The sequence below is a fragment of the Coregonus clupeaformis genome, chromosome 7 (assembly GCF_020615455.1).
Source record: "Coregonus clupeaformis isolate EN_2021a chromosome 7, ASM2061545v1, whole genome shotgun sequence".
Lineage (NCBI taxonomy): Eukaryota > Metazoa > Chordata > Actinopteri > Salmoniformes > Salmonidae > Coregonus > Coregonus clupeaformis.
Window position 1 is genome coordinate 71,284,630 of NC_059198.1, and position 14,635 is coordinate 71,299,264.

General features: G+C 43.3%; 1 protein-coding gene across 4 annotated transcripts in view; it reads right to left on the reverse strand.

Moving 5' to 3' along the window:
* Nucleotides 1-2,021: 2,021 nt before the first annotated feature.
* The window catches only part of LOC121569133 (TGF-beta receptor type-1-like), a 74,554-nt gene continuing 61,940 nt past the window's right edge, over nt 2,022-14,635 (reverse strand). For 2 of the 4 annotated variants that reach the window (XM_041879793.2, XM_041879795.2), the window contains exons 7-9: nt 14,080-14,204; nt 13,588-13,718; nt 2,022-4,136 (exon numbers count right to left, since the gene is read on the reverse strand). In XM_041879793.2, coding sequence (XP_041735727.1) covers nt 4,011-4,136; nt 13,588-13,718; nt 14,080-14,204 — 382 coding nt within the window. In that variant the 3' untranslated portion in view covers nt 2,022-4,010. The remainder of the gene's footprint in view (nt 4,137-13,587; nt 13,719-14,079; nt 14,205-14,635) is intronic. The other 2 variants (XR_006001333.2, XM_041879796.2) reach the window with 2 other exon arrangements.

The following is a 14,635-nucleotide window of genomic DNA, read 5'->3' on the forward strand; positions in this document are numbered from 1 at the left end:
TACCTGCATATCACTGAGAAAGAGGAATACCTGGGTGTGTAATGTTTTTTTACAGTTAATGTAAGAATAAGTCACCTTTGATTTTGGAAACGAAAAGAAAGGCTGCTGGTGATTTTAAGACAGAAATGTGTCCGGACACAGAACGAACGTTGGTCCAGTGTAGACAACGGAGGCATAGATAGCGAAGTAGTCAGCTGAACTGCTGCTGTTTCTGAGTGTTGTTTTTGTTGTTATGTCCCAGAGAATGGAGATGACCTTGCCACTAACACACGCTTCAAGATCTAGCATTATGTACACAAGGGGACCAAATTCAGCATGATGACATTCCTGCTCTTTTTTCTTTCTTTTGTTCACCATGTATCATAGCAGCAATATCTGCTACTCTCTTAATGTTAAGGATAGCTTTTAATTCTTTTTTTGTTCAAACTTTTTTTTTTGCTGACCAACTGCGTAAGATATACAAGAGATATATTTAGATATTTACATACAGATGTGGGATCTTAATTTGAGCCAGTTTGCTACAGCAGGAAAATAATCATGCAGCAACAGGAAATGTGAGTTATTAGGTGGATTATAATCAATGGAAATTTTTGTAGGGGTTGATACATTTTTTATAAGTGAAAATTACAAACTTCATTAGTCTTTTTAAACTCAAATACACTACAAGTTTAAAATGTCCTGCATTGCAGGAAAGTTCTCCTGCAATGGGGTGATCAAATTAAGATCCCACATCTGTAGTTTTATATATTCAATTTCCCCCCTCTGTCCACGCATTCCCACTAACTTCCTTTTCAGTATGTAGCAGGGATCATTCAGACTACTATATGGCACAGCATACAATCAATCTCCAAGGTTCAACACAATGTAAAGATCAACAAAATGTAAAAATGCTCATTTCCTGAAGCACACCTAATCAGAAATAATAAGGAAATGCTTAAAGGGCTACTTCAGCATTTCTCTACAGGATGAGGATTGACCTGATGCATCAGACAGACACAGACATACAGACACACAGAGAGAGACAGAGACACAGAGAGACAGAGAAAGAGAGAGAGACAGACACAGAGAGAAAGAGAGAGAGACAGACACAGAGAGAGAGAGAGAGAGAGAGAGAGAGAGAGAGAGAGAGAGAGAGAGAGAGAGAGAGAGAGAGAGAGAGAGAGAGAGAGAGAGAGAGAGAGAGAGAGAGAGAGAGAGAGAGAGAGAGAGAGAGAGAGAGAGAGAGAGAGAGAGAGAGAGAGAGAGAGAGAGAGAGAGAGAGAGAGAGAGAGAGAGAGAGAGAGCGAGAGAGAGAGACAGAGAGAGAGATCCCAGCACTCACCCTTGGGGAACACCAACGGTGAATCGTGTAGACAAAAACATCATGGCACAGATCTAATAAGAGGCATGTGGGATATGTTTGCATATCCAATCAGGGCTCTCACGGAGCATCTCTGACCTCATCTTGGTTTCAAAACAGAGGCAGACATTTTGTAGCAGCACAGCGTCCCATAGATAAATACAATGCATCCAAACAGCAGACTGTTCTAGAGAAATCCAAAGGAAGAATACAATTAAAAAGACAACCTTATTGCTACACAGGTTAACGTGCAGTTAAGTCAGAACAAGTGCACTTATTGCCAAACAATCATATATTTTGGGGTTCTGTGTATTTTTTGTGACGATTGACAACACAGTATTTCAAAAAAAATATTTTAAATTGTTTTTATGCATGCTCCAATATGAGGTTTTGCTCAGTATGCTGAAATAGAGCAATAAACTGCAGTGACATCAAGACTGTGGAAAATGAACATACCAAAACGAGCACAATCCAAATTGGTATAAATATGCAGCTTGCAGGTTTAGGTGTGTGGCAATAGGGTACCTTACAAATACAAACCAAAACATAAATTGTTAAAGATGCACTATGCAGAAATCGCTTTGCCATTTCCTGGTTGCAAAAAAGTTTGTGTGACAAAACAAGCAAGTATAGTTTAGAGAATCATTGTACCATCTAAACAGCTGTGAAATATTTTCCATAACCAAAAATATTGTATTTTCGGCTGTTTGAAGCTGGTGCACAAAACCAAAAGTAAAGCAAAAACGAAACTTAAAAACAGGAAGCACAGAAATAGCGCATATAGAACAGATCTACCGTTTCTTAGACTTGCTTTCAAATTAGAATGACAGATCTATAAATCACATTATGTGAATTTTGTCGGGTTGCCCAAAAAGATACACATTGCAGCTTTAAAATCTGGTGCTACATTTACTTTTTTCCTTTATATAGAATATTGACCCTACTTTATAATAGTAATTTATAATCTTACTTTTTACAAAACAAGAGCAATCCTGCCTCTCTCCATTGGTCCCATAAGACTTGCTAAACTGAAATGTGAAGCAGTTTACATAATGTTACAGATTATTTTTATCCGTAAATGTACATTCTTCTAGTAGTAGAAAAAGTTGCCACAAAAAAACATTGGAAAACCTATGGCTTAGTAAATATCCATTTGCTATATTTACCTTGTTTTTATTTAAAGAGATAAATGTGTGCTGTCACACACACTGAACCCCCTTACAAAAAAAGAATCAAACAATGCATGTTTATAGGGCAACTTCAGTAATGCTTGCGTAGTTTTTTTTATTTTTCCTTAAAGCCACCTTAGTGTAGGCCTGTGGGTACTAGCCCCACTATCAGTCTGGTATTCAGTTTCTATAGTCATGAGAGCTCTCCCATACAGCGGAGAGAGAGTGGAAAAGGGAGAAAGAAAGATAAACAACCCTTGTTGCTGTTTTTATGAGGGTGGGCCGGCTGAGGGAGGTAGGTGGGTGGGTAGATGGCACCAGAGAGGGGGTGTTGTGGCTGCCCGTGGAAGTGTGGCGAGGTCACGTGTGTCCTTTCATGTGCATAGGAGGAGGAACACTCCCTGCTGCTCCTACAGCTCTGGGAGGGCTTCTGTCAAGACTCCATGAAATCTTACACACACACACCCACACACCTTTGCAATCACACCAACACCCCCACACAGTACCCGACATGAGAGGGGAAGGGGGGTAGGTTTAAAGCAGTGGCACTTTCCGGTTATCACCTGGCTTGGAAGGCATGGTGGCGACTGTCGAGCTGTTGTTGTTGTCGTTGACGTTGCTGTTGTAGTAGCAGAGCAGAGTATATAAAATAGATACATTTGATCTATATTGCATATGCCATAGCATGTTGGCCAAGACTGAATGAGCTCATGTCCAGTTTGTTTGCAAACAAAAACAAATAAGTTAAACTGACCTGTAGACCCCCTGTACCGTGATACGTAGGGAGGAGAGCGAGAAACACAAAAAAAGGTGCAACATTTTCTGGAGAGACGAGTCCAACAGCACACCAGCATCTCTCCATGGAAAAAAACAGAAACAATAACTCAATTAAAATACTTGTTTTTAAGTACCGGATGGTAAAAAATAAACTAACTATAGTTCGTTCAATCTTTTTCTAGGGTGGTTCTCGTCGAGTCCGAGCCACCTCGCCCAGTGACAGAATTGAACATTTGTTGTTTGAATGGAGGCATTGTCACCTGAATGTTATGACCAGCAGTCATGCAACCTTAGGGCTTTTCTGATGGGTTGTTGATGTTTCCTTTCCTCTGGTTTCCGCCGAACAGCACTGAGAGATGGGTCTGTGGCATGGTGGGACTACGTTTGTCTGTAATCACCCCGATAGGTCTTTCACGAGCACTCGAGGATGTGATCCCACCAAATCATGAGGACTGTGGGGTGGGGTTTGCACTGGCAAACATCCCTCTACCAGATCCATGCTCCACCTCCATGAGACAGAAAATAGATCCACGCGCCAGTCAGCGGGGCGACGATGAAACGATGACAGCATTTAGGGAGGGGTCAGGGGGGTATCAGAGTAAAACTTCACCGTGCCGCACCGCCTCTCCTTTCAAACCAAGAGGAGGAGCGGCAGAAAGAGAACTATTGATGGTAATAATGAAAATAATAATATTATTAATAATATAACAGGAGAAAGGGTGTGTCTACATCTTGATGCCCTCTGATTGGCTGAGCTGGGACAGGGTCTTCTTGATGCGTAGTGCGGTGAGGCGGGCTGCTCCGTTGGCGTACCAGCACTCCCTCATGATCTTAGCCATTACCCGCAGAGCCTGGAGGAAAGAGAGAGAGGGGGAGAGGGAGAGAGAGAAAGGTTGACTTGATGAAAAAACGTCACTGAAGCATTGTGTTAGAACAGAGGTGCGTATTAGTATTTTTTATCATGAATATGATATTAGTAAACAGTGTGGTTTTGTATTCCCAGCACCACAGACAGTCCCCCCTCCTCACCGCACCCCGATCAGACGCAGAGGGGCCACGGCCCTGATTCACAAAACACGTTTTGCTTAAGGAGAAACATAAGAAATAGTGCAAGTACATTTCCAATAATCTTTTTGAGGAATAGCAACTTTGCTTAACTTCCTTCATAAGTCTATAGTTAAGTAAAAAAAAATGCCAGTTAAGAAGAAATGTCTTCTTAAAAGGTTTTGTGAATCTGGGTCCTGGGCAAAATTACCTCCAACTTCCTGCATAGAGGGACACAGAGACATATAAAATGGTAACCACAAGTTCATCTGACTCTGGGGAAGTAGGCTTCATTGCCAAAATCCCCTTACTATCCTTTTAAGAAAGTAAGGGTTTGTTTTTTGGGGAGCTGGAATGAGACGCTGAATCATTCTGCTACCAGCCTTGTAAACAGCATCTGTTTTCTGGCCACAATTTGTCTACATCTCTCAGAAGCCTGTCGAGGACATAATCTTGGAGATTTCCACCAGTGCTTATTAAGACAGAGCGCAGTCATTTGGATTAACGCTGACAAATACTCTTCAGTAAGCTTTCTGACAAGTAGGCCAGCACAACCCACATCAGTGTCTCTCGTATATGCTCCAGTTGTGGGAGATGCTCGCAATTTGAATGGGCATGTTTAACCACAGAGACCAAGTCATTCTTAGTGTGGAACTGTTCGAGCATGATTACTCACTTGTTCTAGCACTGTATTCGCTACCAATGTCAACAGTAAACACTTACATTTTCACTTACACAATGCTCAATTTTACACAGATTATTTTAATGACGTTAAAATATTTATGATTGCTAATTATGCATTTAATTGTGAAATGCATTCAGTTTGTTTAATGTTTTAAAAAAAATAGTTTTGTGCACAGATACTTGATATTGTGTCTTATAACCCCATATGGGATGGGCACCAATTGGTGTCCGACATGGAAATAAAATAAATTGTTCAATCAATACCCTATGGATAAGACTGTAAGAGACAGGCTAGAGAGAAACACAGCATGAACTACCATTGTTTCAGAAGCTGTTGCATTACCAAAGTTCACTTGATGAGACCTTGGGACATTCAATACAGTTGGGACTCAAAACATCACAAATCCCCATTGATCTAATAGTCTAAACTCTTCTCTTCCCTATTCAGTAATAGTATTAGTGATAGCCTGGTTGTGGGAGAAGTCTGGCACAGTAGTAGCAGAGCAGAGCAGCCCACCATGGTCCCTCACTCCCCCACAATCTGTTGCAGTCTGTTGACAAACATACATTACACTGAATCACATCCAGCAGGGCCTTTTCAGCAGCTAGTCTCCACACTGGCAACTGCTTTAAGAAGCATTCACAGCGCTCTCTGCTTTGTCTGCCTGAATGGACTCAAGGCCAGAACACGGCCTAATCCTGACACCTAGAAATGACTAAGTGTGCATATGTCTGGAACGGTACCCTATTACCTACAGTTGAAGTCGGAAGTTTACATATACCTTAGCCAAATACATTTAAACTCAGTTTTTCACAATTCCTGACATTTAATCCTAGTAACAATTCCCTGTCTTAGGTCAGTTAGGATCACCACTATTTTAAGAATGTGAAATGTCAGAATAATATTAGAGATAATTATTTATTTCAGCTTTTATTTCTTTCATCACATTCCCAGTGGGTCAGAAGTTTACATACACTCAATTAGTATTTAGTAGCATTGCCTTTACATTGTTTAACTTGGGTCAAATGTTTTGGGTAGCCTTCCACAAGCTTCCCACAATAAGTTGGGTGAATGTTGGCCCATTCCTCCTGACAGACCTGGTGTAACTGAGTCAGGTTTGTAGGCCTCCTTGCTCGCATACGCTTTTTCAGTTCTGCCCACACATTTTCTATAGGATTGAGGTCAGGGCTTTGTGATGGCCACTCCAATACCTTGACTTTGTTGTCCTTAAGCCATTTTGCCACAACTTTGGAAGTATGCTTGGGGTCATTGTCCATTTGGAAGACCCATTTGCGACCAAGCTTTAACTTCCTGACTGATGTCTTGAGATGTTGCTTCAATATATCCACATCATTTTCCTTCCTCATGATGCCATCTATTTTGTGAAGTGCACCAGTCCTTTCTGCAGCAAAGCACACCCACAGCATGATGCTGCCACCTCCGTGCTTCACGGTTGGGATGGTGTTCTTCGGCTTGCAAGCTACCTCCTTTTTCCTCCAAACATAACGATGGTCATTATGGCCAACAGTTCGGTTTTTGTTTCATCAGACCAGAGGACATTTCTCCAAAAAGTATGATCTTTGTCCCCATGTGCAGTTGCAAACCGTAGTCTGGCTTTTTTATGGTGGTTTTGGAGCAGTGGCTTCTTCCTTGCTGAGCGGCCTTTCAGGTTATGTGGATATAGGACTTGTTTTACTGTGGATATAGATACTTTTGTACCTGTTTCCTCCAGCATCTTCACAAGGTCCTTTGCCGTTGTTCTGGGATTGATTTGCACTTCTCGCACCAAAGTACGTTCATCTCTAGGAGACAGAACTCGTCTCCTTCCTGAGCGGTATGACGGCTGCATGGTCCCATGGTGTTTATACTTGCGTACTATTGTTTGTACAGATGAACGTGGTACCTTCAGGCATTTGGAAATTGCTCCCAAGGATGAACCAGACTTGTGGAGGTCTACAATTTTCTTCTGAGGTCTTGGCTGACTTCTTTTGATTTTCCCATGATGTCAAGCAAAGAGGCACTGAGTTTGAAGGTAGGCCTTGAAATACATCCACAAGTACACCTCCAATTGACTCAAATGATGTCAATTAGCATATCAGAAGCTTCTAAAGCCACGGCATAATTTTCAGGAATTTTCCAAGTTGTTTAAAGGCACCGTCAACTTAGTGTATATAAACTTCTGACCCACTGGAATTGTGATTCAGTGAATTATAAGTGAAATAATCTGTCTGTAAATAATTGTTGGAAAAATCACTTGTGTCATGCACAAATTAGATGTCCTAACTGATTTGCGAAAACTAAAGTTTGTTAACAAGAAATTTGTGGAGTGGTTGAAAAACAAGTTTTAATGACTCCAACCTAAGTGTATGTAAACTTCCGACTTCAACTGTACATAGTGGACTACTTTTGATATAGTGCACTACTTTGGACCAGGGGGCTCTGGAAATACGGTGCCATCTTAGGAAACTTTTGCAGTATTTCGTTTTTTTATGTATTATTTCTTAAGTTATTAGCCCAGAAAATTGTTTGTGTTATTACATACAGCCGGGAAGAACTATTGGATATCAGAGCGGCAGTAACTCACCAGCACTACCAGCATTACAACCAGGAATATGACTTTCCTGAAGCGGATCATTTGTTCGCACCTCCCAGGGCAATTTAACCGATTCCAGAGGCCGACCCAAAACAACGCCGGAGGAGAGGTCCTCGGAGCGGCCTTCTAGTCCGACTTAGGAGGCGTGCACATCATCCACTGCTTCCGAGTATATTACTCGCTAATGTTCAGTCTCTGGATAATAAAGTGGACGAGCTCAGGGCGAGGGTTTCTTTCCAAAGAGACATCAGGGATTGTAACATACTCTGTTTCACGGAAACATGGCTCTCTTGGGATATACTGTCCGAGTCGATCCAGTCAGTTGGGTTCTCAGTTCATCGCGCAGACAGGAATAAATATCTATCCGGGAAGCAGAAGGGCAGAGGTGTATGTTTTATGATGAACAACTCATGGTGTAATTGTGATAACATAAAGGAACTCAAGTCCTTTTGTTCACCCGACCTAGAATACCTCACAATCAAATGCCAACCGTATTATCTCCCAAGATAATTTTTATTTGGTTATAGTCACGGCCGTGTATATCCCCCCTCAAGCCGATACCACGACGGCCCTCAAAAAACTTCACTGGACTCTATGCAAACTGGAAACACCATATCCTGAGGCTGCATTTATTGTATCTGGGGATTTTAACAAAGCAAATTTGAGGTAAAGGTTGCCGAAGTTCTTTCAACACATCGACTGTAGTACTTGCGCTGCTAAAACACTCAACCACGGCTACTCCAACTTCTGGGATGCATACAAGGCCTTCCCCGCCCTCCTTTCGGCAAATCTGACCACGACTCCATTTTGCTCCTCCCTTCATATAGGCAGAAACTCAAACAGGAAGTACCCGTGCTAAGGACTATTCAACGCTGGTCTGACCAATTGGAATCCACGCTTCAAGATTGTTTTGATCATGTGGACTGTGGTATGTTCCGGGTAGCTTCAGAGAACAATATCGACATATATACTGATACGGTGACTGAGTTTATCAGAAAGTGTATAGGAGATGTTGTACCCACTGTGACTATTAAAACCTACTCTAACCAGAAACTGTGGATAGATGGCAGCATTCGCGCAAAACTGAAAGCGCAAACCACCGCATTTATTGTATCTGGGGATTTTAACAAAGCAAATTTGAGGTAAAGGTTGCCGAAGTTCTTTCAACACATCGACTGTAGTACTTGCGCTGCTAAAACACTCAACCACGGCTACTCCAACTTCTGGGATGCATACAAGGCCTTCCCCGCCCTCCTTTCGGCAAATCTGACCACGACTCCATTTTGCTCCTCCCTTCATATAGGCAGAAACTCAAACAGGAAGTACCCGTGCTAAGGACTATTCAACGCTGGTCTGACCAATTGGAATCCACGCTTCAAGATTGTTTTGATCATGTGGACTGTGGTATGTTCCGGGTAGCTTCAGAGAACAATATCGACATATATATACTGATACGGTGACTGAGTTTATCAGAAAGTGTATAGGAGATGTTGTACCCACTGTGACTATTAAAACCTACTCTAACCAGAAACTGTGGATAGATGGCAGCATTTGCGCAAAACTGAAAGCGCAAACCACCGCATTTAACCATGGCAAGGTGACAGGGAATATGGCAGAATACAAACAGTGTAGTTATTCCCGCCGCAAGGCAATCAAACAGGCAAAACGTCAGTATAGGGACAAAGTGGAGTCGCAATTAAACGGCTCAGACACGAGACATATGTGGCAGGGTCTACCGACAATCACGGACTACAAAAGGAAAACCAGCCACGTCGCGGACACCGACGTCTTGCTTCCGGACAAGCGTAACACCTTTTTCGCCCACTTTGAGGATAATACAGTGCCACTGACGCGGCCCGCTACCAAGAACTGTGGGCTCTCCTTCTCCGTGGCCGACGTGAGTAAGACATTTAAGCATGTTAACCCTCTCAAGGCTGCCGACCCAGATGACATTCCTAGCCGCGTCCTCAGAGCTTGCGCAGACCAGCTGGCTGGTGTGTTTACGGACATATTCAATCTCTCCCTATCCCAGTCTGCTGTCCCCACTTGCTTCAAGATGGCCACCATTGTCCCTGTACCCAAGAAAGCAAAGGTAACTGAACTAAATGACTATTGCCCCGTAGCACTCACTTCTGTCATCATGAAGTGCTTTGAGAGACTAGTCAAGGATAATATCACCTCTACCTTACCTGCCACCCTAGACCCACTTCAATTTGCTTACCGCCCTAATAGATCCACAGACGATGCAATCGCCATCACACTGCACTATCCCATCTGGACAAGAGGAATAATATGTAAGAATGCTGTTCATTGACTATAGCTCAGCATTTAACACCATAGTATCCTCCAAGCTCATAATTAAGCTTGAGGCCCTGGGTCTGAACCCCGCCCTGTGCAACTTGGTCCTGGACTTCCTGACGGGAAGCCCCCGGGTGGTGAAGGTAGGAAACAACACCTCCACTTCGCTGATCCTCAACACTGGGGCCCCACAAGGGTGCGTGCTCAGCCCCCTACTGTACTCCCTGTTCACCTATGACTGCGTGGCCAAGCACACCTCGAACTCAATCATCAAGTTGGCAGACGACACAACAGTAGTAGGCTTGATTACCAACAATGACGAGACAGCCTACAGGGAGGATGTGAGGGCTCTGTGAGTGTGGTGCCAGGAAAATAACCTCTCACTCAACGTCAACAAAACAAAGGAGATGATCGTGGACTTCAGGAAACAGCAGAGGGAACACCCCTCTAACCACATCGACGGGACCGCAGTGGAGAAGGTAGAAAGCGTAAAGTTCCTTGCGTACACATCACTGACAAACTGAAATTGTCCACCCACACAGACAGTGTGGTGAAGAAGGCGAAACCCTCACAAACTTTTACAGATGTACAATTGAGAGCATCCTGTCGGGCTGTATCACCGCCTGGTACGGCAACTGCACCGCCTGCAACCGCAGGGCTCTCCAGAGGGTGGTGCGGTCTGCCCAACGCATCACCGGGGGCAAACTACCAGCCCTCCAGGACACCTACAGCACCAGATGTCACAGGAAGGCCAAAAAGATCATCAAGGACAACAACCACCCGAGCCACTGCCTGTTCACCCTGCTATCATCCAGAAGGTGAGGTCAGTACGGGTGCATCAAAGCTGGGACAGAGAGACTGAAAAACAGCTTCTATCTAAAGGCCATCAGACTGTTAAATAGCCTTCACTAGCCTATATACATAGATTAGAAATCACTGGCCACTTGAATAAATTGAACACTAGTCACTTTAATAATGTTTACATTTCTTGTATTACACATCTCATATGTATATACTATATTCTATACTATTCTACTGTATCTTAGTCAATGCCGCTCTGACATTGCTCGTCCATATATTTATGTATATATTCTTAATTCCACTGCTTTACTTAGATTTGTGTGCATTGGGTATATGTTCTGAAATTGTTAGATATTCCTTGTTAGATATTACTGCACTGTCGGAGCTAGAAACACAAGCATTTCGCTACACCCGCAATAACATCTGCTAAACACGTGTATGTGACCAATAAAATTTGATTTGATTTGATTTATTGACCAGACTTTTCATACCCAACGTGTGGTTCTGATGATACAGATGGACTGGCTAAGTGGGAAACAGGAGAGGGTTGAGTCATGTGAGAAGAATGCACAAGGGAGATGTTATCTGGTGAGTTCACAAGGCCCTGTGGGGCTGTGGGCTGGAAACCACAGGAAAGCCCCAGTGACTAGCGGATAGCTAGCTAAAGAGCCCCGAGGGGTGTGTGTTTGTACTTTACTGCACGTACACACGCAGTATGCAAACCGAATACACACACAACCACTACACACACTATGTGCAAACTGACTAGACACACACACCCAACACACAACTCCCTGAACTGATTGCTTGCGGTGAGACAGTCAGAGTGGTTTTTCAGGGTCATGCTGTCAGACACGAAACAAGGCCGGGAAGGCTCTCCACATGTCACGCTCTGCCTGTCTCAGTGAAAACAAAGCGTCTCTCACAGAATACCAACGCTACCCTTGACGGCCGGACTACCTGTATGAACATAAGAAGCTGTTTGGTCTGTCTTTGACGGAAGTCCTCTGAGAAGTCATTACAGGGTAATCTGTACCTCTGTTATGTGTGTGGAGCTCATAATAAACTACACCACTGTCTGTTTGGAGAGTGTGGCACAAGGTGGTCCCTCACTGTTCTCTGTTCTATCCTACCAGACACACTCCTCCTCTCAGTCCTCCTCTACCCTCTTCCTGGTCGTATTGTTGTTGGCAGGGCGTGGCTGACTCACCGTGGCGGTGCAACACGCCAGTCTCAACAAAAGGCATCTGTGTTTACGGCCTGACCTGTGAACGAGCGGCGGCCGCTGAGACACCATCTGCCCGTTGGCACATTAAACCACCGCCCCCTCAGCCGTAGCTAGCCTCAATTAACACCCGGGAGAGAAGAGAAGAGGAGAATGACTTTCTTCTGGGTGTATATTTCAATTTTGGGATGGTTTATGCTAGGCCTAGCATGTTAAATGGAGATTCTCCATTGAAAGTGTTTCTTAGTCCAAGACTTGGCTTAATCTGTTTCTGGGAAACCAGACCTGTATCTATGTCTTGACATGTTGTGTTAGTTGTACTGTATGTGTGATCAATTGGTAGCGTCATACCCAAGAAGACTCGAGCTGTAATCACTGCCAAAGGTGCTTCAACAAAGTACTGAGTAAAGGGTCTGAATACTTATGTAAATGTGATAGTTTTTTATTTGTAATACATTTGCAAAAATTTCTAAACAAATGTTTTTGCTTTGTCATTATGGGGTATTGTGTGTAGATTGATGAGGGAAAAAAAACAATTTCATAAATTCTAGAGTAAGGCTGTAACGTAACAAAACGTGGAAAAAGTCAAGGGGTCTGAATACTTTCCGAATGCACTGTATGTCTTGACATGTTGTGTTAGTTGTACTGTATGTGTGGTCAATTGGTACTGACTTGCTACATTGCTTAATATTTGTGTTGCCATAGGTTGTATGTATGTATTCATCTAAATTATAAAGAATCTTTCAATAAAAAGGTATGGTGGACAACTCAGCAAACAACCTGTTCTGGCCAAGGCAGAAATATTAGACTATTAGACTATTATTTTGGTATCAGGGACATAGATCTCTCCGGTTGATCGATCAGTGTCTTGTCACTGTGTTGTGTTGAATGGCAGGTGCAGCTCGGTCACAACAGCTTGGCAGCCATTGAGGCCTGGTCATACTGGACAGATTAGATTACAAGATTGTATTACTGTGGATTGGCGCTAATGTAATTGTTCAGTTTTCCAGGCAATAAACAGGGACACCTATAAACAGAAAGAGGGAGAGAAAGAGGATGTAAAGACAGGAAGGAAGGAAGGAAGGAAGGAAGGAAGGAAGGAAGGAAGGAAGGAAGGAAGGAAGGAAGGAAGGAAGGAAGGAAGGAAGAGACAGAAAGAGAGCCTTGTAAACAGAGTGTGATGTCGTGAAGGAGGGAAGCTTGTGAGAGGGGGAGAGGGAGGGAGAGACGCAGCACACTTTCTTCCCCTTAGGGTGGATGGTTACTCTCTGAGGAGGGAGGGACTGTGGTTATAATGAGGAGAGAGGGAAACACTAGCTTCTGTGACACCTGAGTCTTATTGAGATGGACGCATGGGAGAGTTTCAGGTTTGTGGGCTGTGATTGTTCTTGGTTTAAACGCACCATGTCGTGAGACAGAGACAGATAGTAGTTCGGAAAGACTATCTGGAGAGAATCCTCTCACGTGGATTTTCAGTTGATGAAATTGGCTAGTTTTTATGGCTGCATCACAAAGAGAAGACTACTACACATTTCTTAAGGCAAGTCGTGCCTCAGAACTTGGAATGTGAACGGTTTAAAAACCAAAGCAATCAAAAGATCAGCATTTTTTATGGTATGAAGGTCCAGTGTGTGTGCGTGCGTGCGTGTTACGTACCTCACAGCTCTGCCACCGGTTTGGAATGTTGGGTCGTAGCTTCTGTTCACACACCACCCTCCTCATCTCCTCCACAGAGGGGTCTGACTGCACCAGGTCATGGTATGGCAGCTGGTAGTCTTCAACGATGCCTGACGCAAATCACGTCAGACGCGTTAAAATACATCACAATCGCTGACAGTAAGTACAACGCATTACATTAAAAGTGTTTTATCCCTCAAGGGAAAATGTGTTTGTCCTCTGCACAGTATACATCATAGACGAAGTAGCTCATGTACTTCAATGATATGTATGTGATTTGTATATACAGTGATAAGCCAACAGAGCCAGAGAATTAGCTAATGAACAAATAAACTTGCTATGCGCCATCATCATATTACTCACCAACTGTTGTTATCGGGGGCAATAGACAATAATTAATTACCACTACTGAAGTTATTAAATCAAGGGAAGTTCATAACTGAGTGACTATAGGGGGACCAACACACGTACCTGCCAGAGAGCATCTACTGGCTATCTCCCAGAACACCAAGCCCATGGCGTAGATATCTGCCCTCTTAAACGACTCAAAATGCTTCATGTTTATCGAGTCGTCTAGCACCTCTGGTGCCATATACCTGGAGAGAGAGATGACAAGGTTGGTTAGATAATACAGTAGACTGACCGCACACACACACACACGTTACGTCTTATGCAGCATTCCATTCACAAGTCTAATTCACAACCTTCCACAATGTCTTCATTGAACTCCTTGAGCTGGAGTTTCATACTGACAAAAACCATCAAAGTCCTTCCCTTGCAATATTAGATCTGGTGGCAATACGCCAACAAACACCCCGCTCAATTGAGAGCATTTCGGAAGCGCTTATATCATAGAGCAGTTTGAAGTTAATCAATATTTGCCCAACACACTCCGAGGCATCAAAGATGCAATCGTTCCTCTGTCTTTAATTCATTTAAAAAAAGAAACCACAACAAAACTGATTGCATCCTCTGCTAGGCAGCCAGGCGTGATTTCCCAACACAGCTTTTCAGAGAGATATGAAAC